At 42.3% G+C, this 26,279-nt stretch overlaps 1 protein-coding gene across 1 annotated transcript in view; it reads left to right on the forward strand.

Annotated features, from left to right (window-relative positions):
- Nucleotides 1–6,606: 6,606 nt before the first annotated feature.
- The window catches only part of NT5C2 (5'-nucleotidase, cytosolic II), a 92,356-nt gene continuing 72,683 nt past the window's right edge, over nucleotides 6,607–26,279 (forward strand). The window contains 2 exon segments of the mRNA XM_032225005.1: nucleotides 6,607–6,714; nucleotides 13,924–14,067. Coding sequence (XP_032080896.1) covers nucleotides 13,967–14,067 — 101 coding nt within the window. The 5' untranslated portion in view covers nucleotides 6,607–6,714; nucleotides 13,924–13,966.

Genomic DNA, 26,279 nt, shown 5'->3' on the forward strand with positions numbered 1-26,279 from the left:
TTAGAAGTTAATTTTAAGAATGCCTGCCATGATAGATGGACTGTTAAATATGTTATGGAAAAGGAACAAGAAAAACTGACATGGATGGAAAAAGTCTTTGAAGAATTTTGTAAGTGAAAAGAAGACTAGTTTTAAGACATTTTTAAAGAATTAAAGATCCAGATTGTTAAAAGTAAAAAAGAATGATTATAAAGTTAGTTTATTTGATCAAAACTGAAATGATTTTATCACTGGTAATTCTTCATGGAGTTTGCCGATAAAGACTGAAATGATGAAGAGTGATAAAGTCATTTTTTATATATTTCTTTTATTATATTCCTATTTTTATCTAGTTTCTTTTCTGCATCTTTATTTTTATAATTTTTTAAATTTGTATTCATTTTTGTTGTCGTAATTTTAAATAAAATTGCTAGTTTTTAAAGTCATGTTTTATTGTAGAGCCTCTTCTACAGAGATATTAGGAACAGGTATATTTCACCTCATGAATGAAGACAAATATATGTATCCCAGGATAAAGTTGCAGGATCCCATCTGGGTTGGTCATGGGGATCCCTTGCAAGGATTGTCCCTGAGACTATGTAGGACAGATGGGGAGGAAGTTAACCACCGAATTACAAGAACCCAAGCAAGCTGTCAGGTGAGGAGATCCAAACTCATTGGTAGCCTTATATTGCAATGAACAAGGACATATATTCAATTTTGAAGCTACTAAAATTATTGGCCAAGCAGGGACACAAATAGCCAGGGAAATGATTGAAGCCCAAGAAATGGGCCCCTTCTCAGTCAACAGGAGTGCCGATTTACCAATGGCTTATGAACTAGGAGCAGAAGGCTTGGCAGCACAAGGAAACCCCAGCCAATGACTTAATAGCTGGTCATCAACATCTCAATTAACAATTAAAAAGCTACACACAACCAGGCACCACATAAATGCTACACGTAAAATAGCTCAAAACCACATTTTGCTAGATTCCCTGAAGATGGGAATTGACCAAGTGACCAAGATTGGATCCTGCAATATTTCACCTTGTTTAATGGACTTCACAGGATATAAGAAGGCATACTGCTTCCTTTCTCTGTCTATTGGCTCATCACAAGAGATCATCCAGACAGAAAGCCAATATATATATATATATGTTGTGACTCAGCAGAAGTTTGCTGTGAGTTGAGTCAGGATGCAGGAATAACAATGAAGCTGGGGCTTGTTAGTGTCGTCTTCTGGAGATAAAAGGACTGATGCAGGGGTGGGTTCCTCCCAGTTCGCACCGGTTCGCACGAACCGGTTCGTCAGTGAACCCTGAAGTAATTAACTTCCGGGAACGCCGGTACCGGTCCTGGCCCCTGTCGCTGCAAAGCGCCCTTTTGCCGGCGCGTCGCAGCTCACTTGCTCATTCCCCTGCACATCCGCAGCTCGCTCCCTCCCCCGCCTGTCCACACTAAGCCCAACCTGCCGCTCACTGATTGGCTGGAGTCCAGCCAATCAGTGAGTGGGCTGGAGGCGAAGCGAAGCTTTTTTCGCGCTTGACCTCCATTTGAAAATTCCCTTCGGCCTTCGCTTGCTGCTTCCCCCTGAGGTAAGCAACAAAGCCCCAGCAGCGGGACTCGGGAGGCTTCGGGTGGGTGGCGGCGGCCCAGCTTTCGTGAGGGAAGGCCTCCAGGCCTTCGCTCACGAAAGCTGCGGGCTCGCGTGCACTATGTGGCCGAAACTGGGTGGGGGGGTGGCGGTAGCGGCGTTGGCGTTAGTGGCGTTGGCGTTAGTGGCGTTGGCGGTAGCGGCGGTGGTAGTAGCGGCTGAAGTGGGGGGGCAGTGGCCTAGCTTTCGCGAGCTAGGCTCACGTGCACTACGCGGCCGAAGCTGCGTGGGGGGGCGGCATTAGGGGGCGGCATTAGCGGCGGTAGCAGCTGAAGTGGGGGGGGGCAGCGGCCTAGCTTTTGCGAGGGAAGGCCTCCAGGCCTTCCCTTGCAAAAGCCGCAGGCTCGCGTGTACTACGCGGCCAAAGGCGGGTGGGTGGGCGGCGTTAGCGGCGGCAGTAGTGGCGGCGGTAGCGGCAGCAGCATTAGCAAGCCACTCCCATCCGGTCACATGTATAGCAAGCCACTCCCACAAAGGAGGCCACGCCCACCGAGTAGGTTCGAACAATTTTTGAAACCCACCCCTGGACTGATGGTGCCACGCCCTGGTTGCAGAAGTCAATATTCACTCGTTCGTTCGTGGTTCGTCGTTCATCAGTCGTGGTTTGTTGGTGAGAGGCACTTGGATAAGTGATTTGCTTTCTGTAACCCTGATTCAAAGAGACACTTGGAGAAGTGATTTGTTTTCTTTCTGTAAACCTGGTGTTGCTGTAATAGCTCTTTGTTTTTGCATTCTGCTGCGTAACCTTTTTGCCAGAGACATTATTTATGTTTATTTTTGGGCTCGCAGTCAGCGTGAGCCAGGACTGATAAAATTATTTCCTTTTAAGTCTGTCTGACTGTCGTCTGTGAACGAGCAAAGAAGGGGGGTCAGAACAGATTGACTTCTGCCAAACAAGCCTCCATTTGATTAATTATGGAGCAATTAATTGCTGAAGATAGGCAAATGGCCCAACAGATAGCGGTATTGGCGGACCAAATTGCACAGCTGCAGAGAGCTGCAAAAAAACCCCAGCCAAGGAGGAAGTGCCCAGTAGCCATGCCAGATAAATATAATGGGAGTCAGGCCATGTTTGCCACGTTTCTGGGACAATGCCAGCTGTTCCTGAGTTTGAGAGCAGAGGACTTTCCCACTGACCGGACGAAGGTGGGATTTATGATCAGTTTGCTCTCAGGCACAGCTGCCCATTGGGCTACCCCCTTGCTAACTCAGCCGAGCCCTTTGTTAGATGACTTTCAGGGTTTTTGTCTATACTTTAAACGGATGTTTGAAGATCCTATCAAGGGGGAAACATCAGCGAGAAGTCTCAAGTCACTGCATCAGAGGAGTGGTTCATTGCAAGACTATGTTAGTGAATTCAGGCTGCGTAGCCAGGATTCCACATGGAATGAACCAGCTCTGATGGACACGTTCCAAGATGGATTGTCAGAGGCCTTGCAGGATGAACTGGCGAGGGTGGACAGGCCACTGACGTTCGACTTCTTGGTCCACTTGTGCCTCCGGATAGACGTCCGGCTGCAGATGCGAAGGCCTCGCCGTGCATTCCAGGAGACCACCAGCATCCCAGTTCAGCAAGAGACTGCAGTGGACTGGGAGGAGCCCGTGGAGTTGGGTGTTGTCAGACCTTGAGTGTCACGTACAGAGATGGACAGACGACGTGCTGAGGGATTGTGCTTCTACTGTGGGGATCTTGGACACCTGGCAGGGAGTTGCCCCAAGAAGAACAGAAGGGTTGCGCGGACTGCAGCCATCCCTCAGCAACGCACTATTATGTCGGACAACCCACATGTTTGTGCGGCCGTGATACCCCGTTCACACAAGGTAGCGTGCATTCGGGGTGTGTGGAATCCCAGGGCGGATGCCCTGCCTAGTAAAGTGGAGAACTCTGACCCTGCGAACTCCCTTCCACCTCGGACTGTTCTACCTGTTGCATCCTGCACTGCTATTTGTCATCCCGTGAGCATACAGTCTCTGATACGGGATGCACAGTGGGGTGACGACTGGGTGGAGCAACGCAAGGCGGAAGTAGGGCCGGTGTCCCTATGGACTTTGGAAGGGGATCTTTTGAAGTATTGGGGCCAGCTCTATGTTCCCGCAGGGCACATCTGTCAACAGGTGCTCTCACAGGTTCATGGCGCGTCTGCATCGAAACATTGGGGGTTTTTCCGGACGTTACGCCTCGCCTCCTGTCAATTTTGGTGGCCCCATCTGAGAAATGACGTGCGGAGGTGCGTGGAGTCATGTGCCCAGTGCCAATGGGCCAGGTCTGCAAGGAGGGCTTCGCCAAGATTCCAGCCTTTGTCAACCCTGGTCCCCGCAGCACTGGATTTTGTTTCTAGGTTCCCAGCAGGGTACCAGTGTGTTGGACTGTGTTCCATGGAGGCCGTCACCAACCCTTCTGGGCTGCACCCTGATCGTCGGAACCGGGGGAAAGGCCCTGTGGGAGGGGAGTGTGTGGTGGCTCAGCAGGAGTCGGTGGAGCTGCTACCAGACTCCGACGGTGAGGGGTGATATGAGTTGGCCTTAGAGGAGGTGGAGGACCCTGGACAGTGTGTTAGGTCTTGGCCGGAGCTATTAGAGCCGCCGCCAGACTCTGACAGTACGGGGCTGGTGGGTCGGCCTGGGAGAGGGTGGAGGACCCTGGACAGTGTGTTAGGTCTTGGCCGGAGCTATTAGAGCCGCCGCCAGGCTCCGACAGTACGGGGGCTGGTGGGTTGGCCTTGGAGAGGGTGAAGGACCCTGGACGGGGTGTCAAAGCCATGAAGGGCGGGAGGAGACGTGGTGGCCACCGGATACCTGGGGAGCATTGGAGCAAGGGGAATATTCCTGCAGGTATTGGGGAATCACGAAGGAAGAAATACAGGAAATGAGTGTGGACACTTCATTCCGACCGCATCCAGACCATCGGAACCCGGGGAAGGGGCCCTGTGGTGGGGATAGTGTTGTGACTCAGCAGAAGTTTGCTGTGAGTTGAGTCAGGATGCAGGAATAACAATGCAGCTGGGGCTTGTTAGTGTCGTCTTCTGGAGATAAAAGGACTGATGGTGCCACGCTCTGGTTGCAGAAGTCAACGTTCACTCATTCGTTCGTGGATCGTCGTTCATCGGTCGTGGTTTGTTGGTGAGAGGCACTTGGATAAGTCATTTGCTTTCTGTAACCCTGATTCAAAGAGACACTTGGAGAAGTGATTTGCTTTCTTTCTGTAAACCTGGTGTTGCTATAATAGCTCTTTGTTTTTGCATTCTGCTGCGTAATCTTTTTGTCAGAGACATTATTTATGTTTATTTTTGGGCTCACCGCCAGCGTGAGCCAGGACTGATAAAGTTATTTCCTTTTAAGTCTGCCTGACTGTCGTCTGTGAATGAGCGAAGAAGGGGGGGTCAGAACATATATGTATATATTTTTTACAATATTTTTAGTAAAAATATTGGCTTTCTGTCTGGATGGTCTCTTGTGATGAGCCGATAGACAGAGAAAGGAAGAAGTATGCCTCCTCCCATATTTGGGCATATCAGGGGTTGTGACACTAAATACATACCTATTTCCCTGGCACAGCTGATAAAGGAGGAGAACCTCGTGGCTTAGTGGCTAACACAACTGCCTAATATGTAATACAGCAGATTCAAATCCCAGTAAGGGTATGGCTAGCTGATGAGAGCTAAATAGCTTGAAATAGATCGTGTCTCCCTTTATTTATCAGCACAAATACAACATACACACACACACACGTGTGTGTGTGTGTGTGCGCTGGTATATATACATGGCATGCTCACTCACTCACGCACTCACTATTGCTGAGTACAATGTTACACTTCTGGCATTGGCCAAATTCTGCCTTTAAAATCAGAAGCTAAATCTTGATGCAGCAACAGAACTATTCTGCTCCTGGACAAAAAACATACCAATTGTTTCTTGCTTTTTCCTTTTCTTTTAGTCACCTTTTAAATAATAACAAATAATCCACACATCTTTTTTCCTTTTGCCCCCCCCCCCCCTGTATTTTGACCCATAACGTTAAATTGATTACATGAAACGAAATGCGTGAAAAATACATGAGAAAATAATACAATTTTTGGAAATAAATTTCACTTTTATCTAACTTTTCAAAAATAGCTTTGAAAAAAACAAAAGTGAAAAGCCTTAAGCTTTTGCAACGATATTCAGAGGCGCGTTTATTCAGACCCAAATTGCTTTATATTACTTTTGAACCGGGTGCTGGCATAAATCGCTCGGGAAATGAATGAAACGCTAAAAAGTGACGTTCCAGTTAGCGAAGTTATCAAACAGCTCCCTCTGTTCGCGTTTTTATTTGCAGGCCAATTCTCCTCCCCTTTGCGCATGACTGGTAGCGTTTGGTTCTTTTAGGGACGCTCCGCAAATGTTTGCTCCTCCCGTCTGCTATTTTGGCAAGTAAACTAAGCGAGCAACGCTTGATATCATGGCATTTCGTCCCTGATATAAATTGGCTCCCACATACGCGAAGCCAAAAAATAGACTTTGTTTGCTAATGTTATCTTGAACTAATGTTATCTTGATCTCCAACAAAAAAACCAAAAAAACAGTGGCATTTCTTCATAAAGTCATTGGGTTGATTGATTCTGTGCCAGCAAGGGCTTTTCGATTCCTAGTCGCTACATCGATAAGATTTTCTCCATGATGTTCTAACTTGATCTTTCAGATCTTTATCACTGCAAATGAAAAGTGACAAGAATAATTAAGCGAAACACACATACGGGACTATAGCCAGCATTTTATTTTATTTTATTTTGGGGGCTAACCTCAGCTTCATTGCTATAGTTCCCAATTTGCAAAATATGAATTAGTCAATCCAACAAGGAAACAGCGTCCAGTTTCCACGCGCGCTGATCTTTAGGCCCGCGGGTTAACCTTTGCGGCACTGAAGTAGCATTGCACGTTGTCTCTGGTCCCTTAATTGAGGGGCCGGGTTGGGGGAGGAATAAAGCGATGGAGGGAAGGGCTAGTCTTGCGCATGCGCGGCTTTCGAGGTCCGGCGCTACAGCAGTCCTGCGGTTTCTTTTGGGCGAGGGCGAGAACGAGTGGCGACGGGTGACCGCGGAGAGGTGAGCGGGGCAGCGGGGGGCCGAAGAGTCGGCAGCGACTCGCGCGCGCCCTCACGGGGAGGGGAAAGAGGAAGGAGAGCGGTGCCTTTAAAGCGGAGCTGCTAGGCAAGACGCGGGAAGTCAGATGACCCCCCGCCGACTCCTGTCTCAAACGGGGTAAAGGAAGAGAGAAGCGCCGTCCTGTTTTTTTCCTTTCCCTGACCCCCCCCCCCTTAGGGAAAGGGACGGGGCTGCCTTTCCCTTTCCCCCCGGCGGTAGCAGGGTCCTCCGGCTGCGCGCGCTCCTTACCCATCGATGTACTTAAACGCAGCGCGGGAGAATTAGTGGAAGAAACCCCGTCCGGGCTATAGGGGAGAATTGCCCCACCGGGTGGAGAAAGGAGGCAGGCAGGTTGCCCCAATCTCGCAGGTTAGACCCCAAGCACGGTTATAACATTCTCTCCCTCTCCCCCCCCCCCGCCGCCCCCATACATAAAGATAAACATATAGGGTGGAAGGTATATACCAAAGTGTCACCTAAAAAGTGATGGGATATCTTGAAGCTTGACCTCCTATATTTCCCTTTGGGAGTGAAAAGTATGGAGAAACCTCTCAAACTTTCTTTCTAATCCCCTCATTTTGCGCCAGACATTTGGACTCTCATTCCGTGATGGAGATGTGGTATCATTTTGCTCGGTCCTGCATGCCCACCTTCTGTCACCCAATGTGTTGTTAGCAGCAGGGCATGGGAGATCCTTTCAGCACTAATTTTTTAACCCCTTTTCCTCTCAAATGTGGATCGAAATAACGTTCAAGATTAGAAAATGGGTGAATCTCAAGGACTGATAGAAGAAATAACGTTCATTAGAGATATTGGATAGAATGAGGGCTCCCACTACAATAAATCTTGAAAATGAAGTAACTTTAGTGTCTATGAAAAATTGAGATATGGATACAAATGGTACATAGCTGCAGTAAAGAAACACAGGGAGAAAACTGCAAATTTGGAATGAAGTTATAATTGAGATAAGGAGGAACAGAATAAAGACCTGACATCTGAAAAGTATAGTTTTTTTTTAAAAAGTCCTGGCCTTAAGCAGGTAGAGATTGCAACTCAGGCAGTACATTTTATGCATCAAATTGACTGGTGCTTTACATTGGCCAAAGAATGTACCTGTGCAAATCACAGCCTTTTGAGGGACTAAAAACAGATTACACCCATCTAATTCCTTACATCCAAAATGATTATTTAGTTGGGGAAAGGATTATGTTTTAAACAGTAATGATTGGGAGTGATTTGATTGCCAAAACTTTGCAAAACATTTGGGTAAAAATGTGTGTTCAAATCAGCTAATTGTAAGATAAAGTGTAGGTTAGAAGAATGCCAGTACTACAGTCAGTTTTATTTCAGACTTGGGCATTAGATTTTGTATTAGATAGGTCCTGTTAAAAATGTATTTTTTTGGCCTTGTGGTTGAGATTGAGCAGTAGTTTGGAAAGACAGCTGACATTTTGTTCTTCATGTAATTTTATTGTGCAACCACAAAAATCTGCTGAAAGAGAGGGACAAAGGTTGTATGTAGAGTAAGTAGTTGGCGTAGCAAATGTTGGATGTTTCAGAGAAACATTTTGCAGGAACTGGGTTGACGTTCTTTATTTAAAAGTAGGTGGCCTTGGGGAAGGTTTTTGCAACAGGTCATGGTTGATAAATTACATCAGAGAGATAACTGTCAGGTTGAGTAAGAGGCATCTGAACATGTGTCTTATTTTCCTTTAAGCTTTTAAGAACATCTGTCATTGATGTTCTGTTGCAACATGAAGCAACTTGCAATAATCATACATTAGCTAAATTGTTTAATATAAATCGTCTGTATTTTGTGGTATTTATTAACTGCAGTCCTTGAAACAGCAAATAATTAAACTCCTTAATGGTCAAGTGTTTGAACTTTGCTCTTTTAATAAGGACATCTGACCTGCTGGTCTTTTGTTTATAGATGTAAGAATTTCTAATTGCTGTGTATAATCCTAAATATTCATCAAGAACATTTTTAAAATGCTTGCTACTGACATTGGTAATATACTGTATTTACTAAAGGATTATAGCGTCATAAAAAGGGAGTCGCTGTATATTTTTGAAGATAATTTTTGCTTATCCCACAAAATTGGAGAATTGTCTTGTGTTTATCAAAAATTTGATTTAGAAGATTATAAAACGCAGAGGATTTAGTTGAAAGCAAACAGATTACAGGTATACTGGCTGATAATAGGGCAAAAGTACAGAAGCTTCAGGAGGAATAGTATTGAACAAGTTATCTCAATCCGCATTTGTCACCCTCATTTGTAGAAGGTGAGTGTCTGCTTTGAGAGCCTCTTTAATCCACGTGGATTAGAACTCTTGGAAATTGTGATCCTCAGCTGATGAACCTGTCCATTGCAGAGACTCTTCGAATTTCCATCACTTTCCCCCCAACTTATATGGAGTAGGATGAACTGTACAGATTGATCCTCAATATAGCATAAGACTTTTAAAGGAGGAACTTCACAGTGTGTACCATCAATATGAAGCAGCTCATTTTGAATCGTTAAAGGGGCCATAATCTTTCCAAAAATGGATTTGGAAGCTGCTCCTGGTTGTCTCATGTGCAGAATGCACACACATGGATGTAAAGGTAGCAAAAGCTGCTTCCAGAGTTAAAACAGTTGCTTTAATATTTTCAAAAGATCTGTTTCATATACACTTCCATTTGTGGGAAGCATCTCTTTGAAATATGTTACAGTGCATGCAAGCATGCATACATACAAACAGACCCAGACCCAAACATGGTTTCAAGAGGAGGAGTTAAATCAGTTTAGTTCAGGGGTTCTAAACCTCTGGGTCACGATCCACTAGTAAGCTGTCAGGTGTTTGCAAGTGGGCCATGGAAATGGGAGAGCATGCACGTCCATACACAACTCTGCTTACACGAGCAGTGTACATTTGTGCTTCATTTGCATGAGCAGTGCCTGTGCATGCACATCACTCGCGCAAATGCAGCTGCACATGTGCACGTGCTTGCTGCTGCTCATACAACATCACCAACCACCGGTCCGCAAAGCTGGAAAGGTTTAATTGACAAGTTGAGGAAGCCAAGCAATGTGCTTATATCATTTTATTTATCTGATTTTCCTTTATAAAAGAAATGGATGGTTTTCTTTGGGGGGGGGGAATAGCTACCATTGTAATAGACTTGCACTTATATAGATTTATGATCTATTTATATTTTGGAGCAATGCTTGCATATTACATATAGCATACAAAGATTTATTTTTCAGATTTCCTTTGGTTTTCTGTGAAGCTTTAGGCAAGAAATCAATCAAGGGATTTGTTTATCTCAGTTTTCTATCTAAACAGTTTTGACAGTTTAAATACAATGCACTTTAATTTGTAGAACTTCAAGAATTATATTGGATTCTGTGTCCAATCATTGCCGAAGAACTAGGAGTTTTTGAGATTAGTAGTAGCAGTTCAAAGTTCTGCTGTTCTTTGAATATCTGTGTTAGGCAACCAAATGTGCTGGTAGGACAGGAGAGTCACTGTTTTGCTGCTACTAAATCCTATCCTCCCGATCACATATATTTGTGTAGCTGTTGTGAGCAGAATATATAAATTATTATATACCATTATAAATTATAGTACAATTTATGCTATAGCATTATACAACTTACTATGCATTATTCTGAACACTGAGCAAAGAAAATTTCAGCTGTTATCTTTTCCACTAAGATCTTGAACAATAATAAATTCATATATAATATTCTTTATTATATTTTTTTAGATTGATTGCAGTGCTGTTCCTTTTTTGTTTTTCTTATTGCCTCTCTTTTTAAACTTTTTTCCTGCAGTTTGCACACATGTCACCCAATAATCACAAAGTATTAATTGATATTATATATTTCATATTGGTGAGATTACCAATTCAATTGAATTTCACTGTACCACCCTTTTTTTCTAGAGCTTTTCTTCCAACTTTTTAAGGAACATCTCCACTTTTTTCAGTGTCATTCATAGAACAATAAAGGAACAATTTGAGCCTTCTCTTTGGTGCTGGTAATCATCAATCAGATTGGGATCTCCTTCCTCTGCAGATTATTTCAAGCATGAGACATGCTAACTGATATATTTTGACTATCTTGTCATTCTGAGATGTAAATCCATGCTTTTCATTGGATTCTTTTCAGATTAACTTCAATTCTTGCATGGCTTAGTAGTCACAAGTCACTATGCCTACTTTACTTATCCAATTGTATTCATTATTCACCCACATTGCTTTCTCTATACTGCCATTACCAGCATTGAACACTTAAGTCTATTTTTTTCTTAAAAAGACCATCAAAGAAGTTGTGATCTTGTCAAATAATCCCTGACTTCGACAAGGTACCTTTTGCTATCCCAAGAAGGTTGGCAGACTTTCTATTTTCATTAGAAGACAATTCCTTCAATTCAGTGGCCTCACTTCTGACCATCCAAGTCTATAGATAAATATGGGAATTCTAGTTTATTTCTGATAAACCCTGTCATTTATTTTTAAAAATGCATCTAAACATGCATTAGGCTCACCTTACATAATTTCTGACAGGCAGTAGACTCTGAGCCAGCTAGCATATAGTGATCACTTGACTAAGAAAAATTCTGCAGCAAAATTTGGGTCTTATGTCAGCTATTTTAGCTACAGCATTGACTATCAGATTACAGGTAGAGGTATTCCAATGTCATGACCCTATTTTCTAACCTTGTGTGCATATTTCTTTGACAACACAACTGAAATGCACATAGTTTATTAAATTGTTTCTCTCCAGCAGCTGATACTGTTTTGCTTTTGCAAACATCTCACTTGTAGACTGCAGGACAAATTTATGTAGTTTGGTCTTAGATGGAGAAAATGAGTAAGGTCTCAATCCTTTGTCCATCCTGGATTACATAACATGGAGAATGCAGCCATGCATCATCATCAGCTATATTGCAGCTTATTGAGAGATCATAGAAACACTCTGCTTATTGGTTATAATTTTACAAAGTGAATTTACTTCAATCATTTGATGTTCTGGTCATTCTGTATTTTAATATATATTCCAGTTTCATCTGATTTAACAATTTGGGAGTATTTCATTGAAGAATATTCCATGTGAGCAATTACTTTGTTTACAGCATATATGTGTGTGCATGATTAATTTGAAATTATGCTAATTAATAATCTGGTCCAGTCTTTCAATATTCGTTCATCTTTGTAAAAATGATATCTTTTGGAAAAAGTTATTACTTTTAACTGTGGTTCTTTATTAACAAAATCCATTCCAAGTTTACATTGTCCATTATAAAGAACTGAAAATAGTCAATTGCTCTGAAGTTTGTTTGTGTGTAGCTTTTTGTGATCACTATTGCTTTCCATGGAAACTAATTGGGAAGTATGGGAATTTCAATAGTGGATATGCCCAGATAGAATAGAAGGAGAGAGGCCCCTGTTAAGTTCCTGCTTTTGGAACTTTCTTGATGAGATTTTAGACAAATGCAGAAAGCCATATATATATATGACTACATAATTACTAAAAGAATAATAACTATTTGCAAAACACTTGTTTTTCTGGATCTTGTCCCCTATGGTAAAATAACCCCTAGTATCTTTCCTCCTTTTTTGTTTTTTGTTGCTAAAAAAAAACAAATATTGCATGCCCTGTTAATCTGAAAGTTGAGATTGGTTACACTACTTTGTTACTTAGTTTTTTAGTTTTTAACAGCAGCTCTAAAAGATTTTAGAACATAGGAAAGAAGTGTTCCACATGGAAGAACTTAATAGTTTTTATAATAGTATCTTAGATCAGTATTGTGCTCCCTCTGGTCAACTTCTTTTAATATATGATGAATCATGTATGTATGTATGTAATGTATGTATGTATACATATATGGAAAAGAGGGCAAAATCTGAATGTTTTAAAATCTGCATCTAGCAATTTTTATTAGAACATAGAACATTTTCTACCTAAGATTTTATTCTTATGTTCAGAATTATTGTATAGTGTATGCATCTAAAGGTCTTTTATTTTTAATGATTCTCTATAGTTTACTGCCCTTTAGCCAAGTTAGGAGGCCTTCCTGATATTGCATCTGTTATGTGAGCTACAGGATTGTTGTTTCCGGAATTGGAATTTAAATTCAACAATTGGCAAATAACACTCCTAGCCTCAGGCAAATTTCCAAATGTGGTTAAAAACCATTATCTTCCCCTTAACAACAGCTGGTGGTGCATCTAACCCCATTTAACCTTTTATAGGGGAGTAGCATGTCATGTGAACCAATCAGCTAATGTGGTTGATGCATAGCTTTGTTCTTTTTCTTTAACTAGTTTGTATTATTGTATCTGTTTAATATAGTGACACAGAGAAAATATTTGTGATCTGGCCAGTAAAGTTATGAGTGTTTGTCATATTATTCCTAAATGATAGTGTAAAGGTTACAAAACTTTACTAACTGAATAATAGTCCTGTGCCATAATATCAGATGATGATAGAAAATCTCTGAAAATATTTTACAAAAGGAATAATCAGTTATTTAAGAGTGGTAATGGCAGGAGTAATGTAATAAAAATAAATTTCCAAGTTATTTAGCATGTTTACACATTTCTGTATTTATCTGAAGCTATTTACAGATGCATAAACTTTAAAATAGATTTTTGTAATTTAAGAAAGGTGCCATGAATTTCAGTAGCTTATAATCAAGAATTTTTGCTGGCTGCCTGCCTATACTGTAATGTACTTATCCCACTGACTTATAAAAGTATGACAGAGTTCAGATAACCTTATTTTTAGGTTGTATCTTTGACATCATTTAAAAAGAAGCAATCATGTATTTAAAGTAAATAAAATTACAGAAAAAATGAGTTGATAGGTTTATGATTCAAGAAATAAGATAAGTGGGAACAATATAAATAGTTTTTATATATAGGTTTCCAGATAAATATAATTTTTAGATACAGTGATTAATTTAAAATCATAAAGCTTACACACTGAAGTTTGAATTCCAAATTTTTCTGACATTTCTGGGTTTATTTGTGTTTTACCAACTAGCTAATTTAAATTGTTTATATCAGGTGTTTGTGGACATCCCAAATACTTTTGTCTTTAAAAAGAAAGCATTAGACAACACTTTGGAAATGTGTATTTATGTTAAATAGATCTTTGTATTTGTTTTTTTCCATAGTTTATTAACTTTTAAAGAAAATACCATAAATCAATCAGTAAAAATGACAACTTCATGGAGTGACCGGTTACAAAATGCAGCAGATGTTCCTGCAAACATGGATGGCTATGCTCTGAAAAAGTACCGTCGGGAAGCATATCACCGGTAAGCTATTTCTACAGTTAGAAGCATTTCTTTACTATACTGAAAGAAAACTGAAATCCTAAGTATCACACACATACAACTCTATTCGTTCACACAGCCTAATTTCAAGAAAGCAATTTGCATCCTTGAATGTTGCTAAAACTTGATTGTGAGGTGAAGGAGAGAAAACAAATGAAATTGCATCCAGACAAGTTGGAGGTGCTGATAGTCAAGAAGAAGCTGGATTCAGGGATTGAGATGAACCTTTTTTTAATGTGGTTGCATTTCCCCAGAAAGAGCAGCGTTTGGAGTTTGTGAGTACTTCTTGGACTTGGTAATAGTTATCCACAGTCCTGGTTAATTCACATCTTGACTACTGCAACGCACTTTATATAAGACTGTCCCTGAAAGTTGCAGTAACTAGGCTGCTGACAGGTGCAAGGTACAGAGTCATGATGCATGTATTAAAATATCTCACTGATTGCCAGTTGTCTACTGTCAGAGTTTAAGGTGATGATGTTAACACTTAAAGTCTTAAGCATCCTAGGGCCTATCTGGGGGAACACAGTTCTATTACAAATCTCTTGATTACTGAGATGAGCAGGATCTCCTATTCTCAGGGTCTGATTTTTTTATGGATTGCTTCCCATTTCCCTTCTGCTTCCTTCTGTTTCTTCTAGGTGCCCTAGTGATGTTATTTGTGCTCTTGTGCAAACTCACTGTGCAGCAGTTTTGATCAAGCAAGGCTTTATTATAGCAACTGCTGTTGTGACTTTTGCAGATAGAAGTTCGAAGAAAGGTAGATCGAATCTAGGTGACAGTTTGCATAACTTTCCCTTTAGTTTTTTTTTTAACAAGGAAGGGTAGATGCCCTTGATTTATTCTCTCCCCAAATGATAGACAACTGGATTATGAAAAGCTTAAGATGAATTGAGACTGTAACGTTATGGTATTGAAACATTGTTAATAAACAGAGAGAAGATATAAGAAGACAGTTATGGTGTATACCATAAATATACTTTTCAATTTCAATTTAATAAAATTTGTATGCCACCCACTCCCTTGGGACTCTGGGCGGCTTACAGGCAAGATAAAAGAAGCATTTAAAAATTTAAGATAAAAGATACAATTATTAAAATTACACACCATCCATTCTGTCTAAGTAGGGCTGGATATTGATCAACAGCCCCAGGCCTGCCGGAACAGCCAGGTCTTGGTGGCTTTACAGAAGGGCGGCAGAGTGGTAAGGGTCCGGATCTCTACAGGTAGATTGTTCCACAGGGCCGGTGCAGCTACAGAGAAGGCCTCCCCCGGGGGACCGCCAGCCAACATTGTCCGGTTGATGGCACCCGGAGGAGGCCCAACCTGTGCGATCTTGTTGGTCGTTGGGAGGTAAGTGGCAGGAGGCGGTCTCTCAGGTAGCCAGGTCCTAAACCATGTAGGGCTTTAAAAGTAACGACTAGCACCTTGAAGCACATCCGGAGACCAATGGGGAGCCAGTGCAGCTCGCGGAGGATGGGTGTAACGTGGGTGTATCTAGGTACACCCAGTATCGCTCGTGCGACTGCATTTTGGACCAACTGCAGTCTTCGAACACTCTTCAGGGGCAGCCCCATGTAGAGCGCGTTACAGTAATCCAGTCTTGAGGTGACGAGGGCATGAGTGACCATTCGAAGTGCCTCCCGGTCCAGGTAGGGCTGCAACTGGTGCACCAGGCGAACCTGGGCAAAAGCCCCCCTGGTCACAGTCGACAGATGGTGTTAGTTCCACTCCAGGGCCAGATGGCAAGAGTTGTCAGGGCCCTGGTCTCAGGCTGTTGTTGCTAAATGCCAGGTCTGTGGTCCACAAAGCTCCCCTCGTCCGGGACCTAATTTTAGACGAGGGGGAAGACCTGGCATGTATTACTGAAACCTGGCTGGGCCCGGAGGGAGGAGTCCCTTTCACTGAAATGTGCCCAGAAGGGTTTCAGGTGCTTCATCAGCCGCAACCCCAGGGAAAGGGTGGGGGAATGGCTGTCATCATCCGAGGGTCATTAGTTCCTCATAGGATCCCTGCTCCAGAGCTTGTCGGGTGTGAGTCCCTGCTGGTGAAGTTGGACCTTGCGGGTCAAGTGGGCTTGTTGTTAATGTACCTACCTCCCAACAGCATTGCAACAGCCCTCCCCTCGCTCCTTGAGTCAGTAGCCGAGCTGCCGGTAGAGTTCCCCAGGCTTATGGTGCTGGGGGATTTCAACCTGCCTTCGCTCGGCGAGCACTCTGATGGGGCGCAGGAGTTCATGGCTTCCATGACAGCCATGGACTTGACCCAAGTAATTTGGGGTCTGACTCACTCAGCGGGTCACACGCTTGACCTCGTATTCCTCTTGGAGCAGTGGAGACGTGATCTAGATTTGAAGGGCATCGAGATCTTGCCCTTGTCATGGTCTGATCACTCCCTACTGAGGCTTGACTTTTGGAAACCAATCCCCCACTGTAGGGAGGGGGAACCGATTAGGTGGTTCCGCCCCAGACGCCTGATGGACCCTATGGGATTTCAGACGGCGCTTGGAGAAATACCTGACGCTCTCATCCACAGTCCGGCGGAGTCCTTAGTCGCTGCCTGGAATACAGCGGCGGCAGGGGCTCTAAACCAGATTGCGCTTTTGCGGCCTCTCCGAGGTTGCGGATCGAGGAGGGCTCCTTGGTTTACCGAGGAACTCCGGGAGATGAAGCGCCAAAAGAGATGCCTAGAGCGCCGCTGGAGGGCCAGTAACTCTGAGTCAGACCAAGCACTGATGAGAGCCTATATCGGGATCTATCTCGTGGCAATACGGGCAGCGAAATGTGCGCATTTCCGGTTTGTTGTGCTCCAGAAGCTTCAGGGAAGCTCCTGAAGCCCCCGAAGAACCTCCGGGAGGGGGGCTGTTTTCGCCCTCTCCAGACTCCTATAAAGCTTCTGGAGCCTGGGGAGAGTGAAAGAAGCATGCATGCTGGGGGTAGGGTTGCGCATTGCATTATGTGTGCAGCATGCCCGCACATGACCCCCCTGCACTCCCCCCGCTTATGGCACGTGAGCCAAAAAAGGTTTGCCATCGCTGGTCTAGGCAATATAGGAATCTGCTATCTGATCAAGGTTAAAATGCAGTATATCACAGAAGTGAGTACACACCCTCACATTTTGTAAATATTTAAGCATATCTTTTCATGTGACAACACTGAAGAAATGACACTTGGCTACTAGGTAAAGTAGTGAGTATATAGCTTGAGTAACTGTAAATGTGCTGTGCCCTCAAAATAATGCAGCACACAGCCATTAATGTCTTTAACTTCTGGCAACAAAAGTGAGTACTTTTGTGAGCACCTTTGTGCAAAGACCTTCTTGGCCAGAGCTGTGATCTGTTGCCTTCTGCTCAAGCTGCACACCAGTGCTGAAAAAAGTGCAATCCTACTGAAGACTAAAGATGGAACCACTCCAGCCTTGCGGGGGATCACTCAATCATGTCAGGATTGAACATGTCTCTTTCCCTAATTCCACACTGATGCAGTTTCCAAGCATTAGGACATCACTTGGTCAGTTCAAAGTTAAGATGAATAGTTGGGTATCATTAGCATATTGATGTTACTGGACCCCAAACCAACAGATATCTCAACTAGTGATCCTATATAGAAATTAAATAGGAGGAGTGAATCAAGCTCAGAGCCATCCCATTTAAAAGAAGTCTCTCAAACTCAATTTCCCCCTGCCCCTGCCTGAACTGATCCACAAATAAATGAGAACCATCAGGCAAGATGGTTTAGTAGGATGCCATGTTTGTTGGTATCAAAAACCTGCTGTGAAATCAAGTAGAGCCAGGACAGTTGTACTACTTCCATCCCAGTTGCACAAGGGATCAAGAACAAGTATGACTATTGATATTGTGCTATGGTCTGAAACTGGACTCAAACAAAATCCATATCCTCCAGAGCCCTTTAATGCCTTCTTAGAAATTTATCCAATAAGCAAAAGTTGTCAGTCTGGATTAAAATTATCCAACAATTGGGTCTAACAAAGCTTCTTGAGGAAGAGGCATACCGACCCTCTCTTTCTTAAAGCAGAGATCAAACTACCGTATTTTCACGACTATAAGCCGCACTGAAAATCCTAAAATTTGATAAAAAAACGGCAGTGCGGCTTATAACCCGGTGCGCTTTATATATGGAAAAAGATCGAAAATCTCTCCCTCCCGATTTTACGCTCAAACTTGAAGCTCGCAAGCGAATGACCGCGAGCAGGCACGCACACGTCCCTTGGGTCTCTCCCTCCCGATTTTACTTACGCTCAAACTTGAAGCACGCACACGTCCCTTGGGTCTCTCCCTCCCGATTTTACTTACGCTCAAACTTGAAGCACGCACACGTCCCTTGGGTCTCTCCCTCCCGATTTTACTTACGCTCAAACTTGAAGCACGCACATTTCATAGTATCCTTCCCCTGGAGTGGGGAGGGAATGGGGATTTCATAGTATCCTTCCCCTGGAGTGGGGAGGAAATGTGGATTTCATAGTATCCTTCCCCTGGAGTGGGGAGGATTTGGGGATTTCATAGTATCCTTCCCCTGGAATGGGGAGGAATTGGGGATTTTGCAGTATCCTACCCCTGGAGTGGGGAGGAAATGTGGATTTCATAGTATCCTTCCCCTGGAGTGGGGAGGGAATGGGGATTTCATAGTATCCTTCCCCTGGAGTGGGGAGGAAATGTGGATTTCATAGTATCCTTCCCCTGGAGTGGGGAGGATTTGGGGATTTCATAGTATCCTTCCCCTGGAATGGGGAGGATGGGCAGGCTAGGAAATGGAATGCAGGCAGGGGGGGAAACGGAATGAACGAGTGGCCAGGCAGGCTAGGAAACGGAATGCAGGCAGGGGGGGAAACGGAATGAACGAGTGGCCAGGCAGGCTAGGAAACGGAATGCAGGCAGGGGGGGAAACGGAATGAACGAGTGGCCAGGCAGGCTAGGAAACGGAATGCAGGCAGGGGGGGAAACAAAATGAACGAGTGGCCAGGCAGGCTAGGAAACGGAATGCAGGCAGGGGGGGAAACAAAATGAACGAGTGGCCAGGCAGGCTAGGAAACGGAATGCAGGCAGGGGGGGAAACGAAATGAACGAGTGGCCAGGCAGGCTAGGAAACGGAATGCAGGCAGGGGGGGGGGGAAATGTTGCAAAAAAAAGTGCGGCTTATAACCCGGTGCGCTTTATATATGGAAAAAGTTTGAAAAATTAACGTTAACTGATACTGCGGCTTATAATCCGGTGCGCCTTATGGTCGTGAAAATACAGTACATATCACCACCTGGGTGGCATTTATTAGCTAGGAGAGATATAGATGTAATATAGAGGTGGCTGGTACATTGGTCCAAAGTCATCAGAAGACTAGATCATGTTTCAGTCAACTCTATGTTAGATTATCCACTATATGTTCAAAATACTCTTTATACACAGGTGGTATTCAGCAAGTTCTAATCAGTTCTGGAGAACCAGTAGCAGAAATTTTGAATATTTTGGAGAACCTGTAAATACCACCTCTGACTGGCCCTACCCATCTATTCTCTGCCTCCCGAGTCCCAGCTGATCAGGAAGGAATGGGAATTTTGCAGTAACTTTTTCCCGGAGTAGGGTGGGAATGGAGATTTTACAGTATCCTTCCCCTGCCATGTCCACCAAGCCACGTCCACCAAGCCAAGCCACGTCCACAGACCAGTAGTAAAAAAATTTGAATCCCACCACTGTCTTTATAGCAATGAGTAAAAATCTCTCATAGAAAAGTGGGCTGTTGAACAACTATATCCAGAGACAGTAAAGGTGGGGAAATAATTAAATTTTGCCATTCTTATTACCATGATGTAATCCATATGGACTCTTACTCATGTCTATTTGCTCTTTGCTATCCCTCAGAAGGTCTATAAAAGAGGACAATATGATTAGCTACACATTCTCACAATTGCCTAAACAAACTTTGTATTTTGCTTTGTTGAAGGTTGCTGGGAATAGAAAATAGTTTAGCTTATCATAAGATAGTGTTCACAGAAGAAGAAGGAGTAGATACTGAGTTTGCATAAATTGGGAAGTCTTAAAAACTTCCAAGTTGACATCTGGAGATCAAAGAGGATTATAGGAAAGAGAAGGTGAGTAAGGGGGTTTCTGTTGCAATAGCTAAAATGGATTAGGCAGTTATAGTGGCTGTTGAAGCTGGACTATTGGCTTACTGATTCTTATCCAGAGTAAGCTGGACTGGCAAATCTCAAATTAAGCAATTTATACTACTGTATTTTTCTGAGTATAAGACGCACCTTTTTTCCTTTAAAAAGAGGCTAAAAATCTGGGTGCATCTTCTACATCGAATACAGCATTTTTTGCTTCTCAAAGCCCTGCCCCCTTCACCAAAATGGGCATGCATACCCTTATGGAGGCTTTCAGAGAACTCCTGGGGGCAGGGGAGGGCAGAAATGAGCAGAAACAGGCCATTTTTTGCCTCCCCCCCCCAGCCCCAAGCAGCACTCTATAAGCCTCCATAAGGCGATGCATGCAATTTTTTTTTTTTACAAAAAACGGGAACGCTTTCATGAAAAACGGCCTTTTTTGCTCATTTTTGTCCTCCCCCAGGGGCAGTCTGCAAGCCCCCCCCAGGCTATTCATGCCTTTTTTTTTTTTTAAAAAAAGGGCCCATTTCGTGAAAAATGGGTGATTTGGGGGAGGTTTTCAGAGTGCAAAAACTTTTTTTCCCCTTTTGGAAAGCTCTTTAACTTGATGAGAATTACATTGATCAAGTGCTGTGCCAGCAGAAACAAAGTCTTAGGTGCTGCAGATTGTCAGCGATTTCCTTCTCCAGCACATGGATAAATACACCTGGAAACATCTACCTACCTACTGTATTTCTCTCCCTCCCTCCTTCCCTCTGTCTACCTATGTACTTACCTATTCTCTCTGTCTCCCTACCTATCTACTGTATTTCTCTCTCTCCCTCCCTCCCTCCCTCTCTCTCTCTCTCTCTCACTCTACCTACCTACCTACCTACCTACCTACCTACCTACCTACCTACCTACCTACCTATCTATCTATCTATCTATCTATCTATCTATCTATCTATCTATCTCCCTCTACCTACCAACCTACCTACTCTCTCTCTCTCCTTACCTGTCTACTGTATTTCTCTCTCTCTTTCTATTTCTCCCTCTCTATCCCTTTATCTACCTAACTACTTTCTCTCTCTCCCTACCTACCTACTGTATTTCTCTCTCTTTCTCTCCCTCTCTATCCCTCTACCTACCTACTTTTTAAAAAAATTGCCTCTTCAAAACCTTGGTGCGTCTTATACTCAGGTGTGTCTTATACTCTGAAAAATATGGTAATTAAGATTTATGGGATGCTGGATAAGAGTGAGAAAACAATCAGTGAAACATTTGAATGCATAAATGGAGCAAAATAATATTTTCTCCCTTGGAAAATGAGGTGGGAGGCTAAGATCAAGGTAACTTGGAAATAAGTTAGTCAGCTGATGTAACTACAAGGGTGTGAAAATTAAGGGATAAGACTTGGCTATTGAAAACAATACAAAAATCATCCAAGGTGTACTCCCAACTGCAGTGCAACAACATAGTAACAGCAGGGCCATCAAGAGCCAAAACTGACCAGAAAGAACATATGGAAGAAAGAAAAGACACATAACCCCAGTGCAAAGTGGGTGTAATACCTAAGAGAAAACCACAGCAGTTTCCAAGGACAGGAATCAGTTACCATCACAGTAACTAGTCCAGACCGTCACTTGGCCTAAACATGATCCACACATACTGGCTAAAGAAACTACAAGCAGTACATGGAATACCTAGCAGCACAGATGTATCATCTGGTAGCAACAGGCTCCCACCCAGTCTGGTTAACACAAGGAAGGATAGTGCTGATCATGAAAGCTGAAGTGGTTGACATTGGGGAATCGTACTACTGGTTGCAAAGGGCTTTACTACAGAGACAGCACTGAGACTTTGATCATAGTAGCAATGATCAGGCACTAAGCACCAGATCCATAAAGTGGGAATCTACTGACTGAAGGTGCAGACTGTGCAGAGAGGCTTCAGAGACAGTCCAATGCATAGTGGTGATGCAGCAAGGAGCCACATGAGGAAGGAGTATAAAAAGCTGGTGAAGTAGCAGGGGCTGAAAGATCAACAGAGAGGATATAGCCAAAGTAAAATAAACAGCACTGGAAGAACGTATAGGAGAAAAAGAAGTCACATAACACCAGTGTAAAATGGCTATAAGGTCTGAAAGCAAGCCACAGCAATCTCCCAGAACAGGGGAAGTAAAGTAAAAGCCAAAGTGGTTCCAGTTGTGGTAGGAGTACTCGGAGCTGAGTTTCCATAGCTGGGAGAGTGGCTCCAAGAAATCCCAGGAACAAAATCAGAGTTCTATGTCCAGAAGAATGCAATGCTAGGAACAGCTAGCACAGAACCCTCAAACTCTCAGATCTCTGGTAGAGGACCCTGATTGAGGAAAGCATATACCACCCATAGGGTAAGCAGGAATTGTGTTTTTTAGAACTTTACATGAATAAAATACCTGTTAGTGGATTTTAGTTTAATAAAAAATGACAATGAATGGAAAGGACCCACTTGATTTTACTATTTAAGTTAATTTGTTTCATCTCGCCAAAGATAGTCTGTATTTTCTAAATTGGGATGATACCTACTAATCAAGCATAGAAGGCAGTTACTGAGACAGGACGCAAGGAAATAAAAGTAAACTCTTGAACTTAGAAAGATTCTTATTTCATGATCTCTGGAAGCCTGTTCCTGTAACAGATTCTTTAAAAAGATGTGCTATTTAAAATATGTTTTTAAATAAAATCAGGTTTTCTTTCGTTTTCTTGCTTATAGAAGAGCAACTGTTCATATACACAGATCTACAGTTATTGAGCTGTGTCTGATGCTACTACAGTGGTGCTTAAAGGTTTATGAATCCTATTGAATTTTCAATATTTCTACATAAAAATGACCTTAAACTTTATAAAGAAAACCCAATTAAACAAAAGAATACAAAACATTTCACCTTTTTATTTATTTATTGAGGAAAATGATCCAAAACTACATATTTGTGTGTGGCAAAAATATGTGAGCCTTTTCTTTCAACAAATGATGTGCTCCCCTTGGTCAGCAATATACCAAGGCATTATAAGGTGATACTAACACTTCATGTGATCTTGATTCTACCCCCTCTATTAAAGCAGCCTAGGACCGAATTGGCTTTTTTGACAGCTGCAGCACACTGCTGGCTCATACAGTTAGTCCTCGGCTTACAACCACAATTGAGTCCAAAATTTATGTTGCTAAGCGAAACATTTCTTGTGAGTTTGTCCTATTTTACGACTTTTCCTTCCACAATTGTTAAAGGAATCACTGCATTTGTTAAGGTAGTAATACTGTTAAGTGGCTTCCCCATTGATATCGCTTGTCAGAAATTCGCAAAAGGGGGTCACATGAACCACTTGCCACACATCCGAATTTTGATCATACAATTATGAGGATGCTGCAACAGTCGTAAATGTGAAAAACGGTCATAAGTCAGTCTTTTCAGTGCCATTGTAACTGAATAGTCACTAAACAAATCTTTGTAAGTGGACGACTACCTGTATTTAAGTGATTGTCCACTAAGATTCATGTAGCTTTCCAAATATGTAGTTTTATATAATGTTTTTGATTCATTTGTTTAATTTGGTTCTCTCTATCTAGTTTTAGGATGTATGTAGAACAGATAACATTTTAAGCCATATTTATGCAGAGTTACTGTAAAATTCAACAGGGTTCATTAACTGTTAAGCACCACTGTGCCCATTTCTACTTTAGTGATGCAGATTTTGTAATTCTTTTTTGAGATCCACAGATTCCTTTCCTCCATCCTTCAAAAGAGCAGGAAATTGCCAAAAGTGGCAGTGCAATATATCAATAGATCTGAGAAAGAAAGAAAAAAATTGACATGTAAGGCATTATTTAGACTGACTGAATTTTAAAAAATAAACTCTTTAGAAATCTCAGTTCTGTCTGTTTAAATAATATTGTTCTATCACTATGTTTTTCCTTTGCATTGCATGGCTATTAACACTTTTAGATATAAAATTGCGCTCTTCTCTACATTTAATGTCTGACAAGAAGCTAAAGAGTGGAATGGTTGTCAGGAGTGTTATGAGTGACTTTTGAGGACCATGTTATTTAAATATGCTGCAGTTACAATAAATTCCGATGGTTATTTTAAAAGTAATATATATATATATATGTGTGTGTGTGTGTGTGTGTGATATTTGTGCTGATAAATAATAAATATAACAAATGTAACAAAAAGGCAACAGTAAAAAATATTGGGTTTCTGTCTGGATGGTCTCTTGTGACGAGCCGAATGACAGAGAATGGAAGTAGTGAACTTCCTCCCATATTTGGGCATACCAGGGGTTGTGACTTAAATTTTATATATATATATATATATATATACACACACATACATACATACACACACACACACACACACACACACACACACACACACACACCAGGGTTTGTGACTTTAAATTATATATATATATATATATATATATATATATATATATATATATATATATATATATATATATATATATATATATATATTAAAGTCACAAAAATATATATTTTTAAAGTCACAACCCCTGGTATGCCCAAATATGGGAGGAAGGTCACACTTCCACTCTCTGTCTTCGGCTCGTCACAAGACACCATCCAGACAGAAACCCAATTTTTTTTTTTAGGCAACAGTAAAAAAAGGCAACAGTAAAAAACAGTAAAAAAGACAACAGCGTGGCTTGGGAGTCTTTTGACTTAGCCATGATTACCATCTTTATTATCCATCTTTACAGGGCGGGGCATAACCTTTTCCTAGGGGGTCACAGCAACACTTGTAATAACAACACAAATAATTCATACACCATTTGAAAGCCCATCAAAAACTGAGTTTATTGACACAATTTAATAGTCAGTATGACCACCATTAGCCCTTCGAACAGCATTCAAACGAGGTGGATAAGAACACAACAAATCTTCAAACAGTTCCGTTCGATTTTCCAGATTTTTCAACACAGTTTCCAAATTCATTCTCAAAGTTTCAACCGAATATCGATTTTGACCTTGCTCCTGAATCATCAGAGCTTCCACTTCATCCTTAATTATGGCCCCAATGTTCTCTGCCGGATTGAGATCTGGCGAATTTCCCGGCCAGACGTCATTGCCCCAAAATTCGACATTGTTTTCCTTTAACAATTGCTGAGTCGCATTTGCACGCATGCAAGGAGCTTTGTCATGAAGAAAGACAGCCTCACCAACCACCAAGACATTGTCTGGATCACTGAGAAATGGAATGACATTCTCCAATAAAATTTTCTCACGGAAATAACTGCCATCCCAGGATTCCCCTTTATCCTTCAAAACCCAATGCAGTTTCTTGGCTGTGAAAATGACGAAAATCCCGATGCAAGTCGGATTGCGAACGATTTGTCGATATCGTTCATGTTTGGCGATGTCGTCGACGTCTTTAGCCCAAATTCGATCGTTCTGGAAATTCGGTTTTCGAATGGCATAAACGAAGAATTCGTCAGATGGCGCCAAATGAAGAAAATCTTCCTCGGTCCATTCAGACAACCAATCGCACAACCAAAGCCGATCTTGAACGTGTGTTTGAGTTTTCAATGGTTTGCAAATGACGTGGAATGGCTTCAAACCTTCTCGTTCTCGATATCGGCCGATTGTCCTTTGATCAACTCGTTTTCCACGAATTTGAAGGATTTCTTGGGCCACTTTTCGGTTTCCTTTTCGTTGTTTGCGACTGCCAGTTGCAATGATGGCTTTGCTTTCTTGGGACAGTTGCAGAGGACGCCCTTCTCCAAATTTTGTGAAACATTCTTGGGCTGTTTTGTTCCAATTATCAGTAACCCAATCCGCATGACGTTTCAATTTGTTTGCAATCCATTTTCGATTGATAAACGTCGCTCCAGCATCGCGAGCCTCTCGAAAGGCCATGCATTTTATTCTGTCAATGATCCTTTGTTCTTCCGAATCGAATTTTCCAGCCATTCTTAAAGCAAATTTAACATTTAATAGCTCATTCAATTCAGTTTTTTATGGGCTTTAAAATGAGGTGTCGCGGAAGTTGTAAACTGCTGTTGATCTTGCTGTGACCCCCTAGGAAAAGGTTATGCCCCGCCCTG

Source organism: Thamnophis elegans, chromosome 10 (genome assembly GCF_009769535.1).
Source record: "Thamnophis elegans isolate rThaEle1 chromosome 10, rThaEle1.pri, whole genome shotgun sequence".
In the NCBI taxonomy this organism is placed as follows: Eukaryota; Metazoa; Chordata; class Lepidosauria; order Squamata; family Colubridae; genus Thamnophis; species Thamnophis elegans.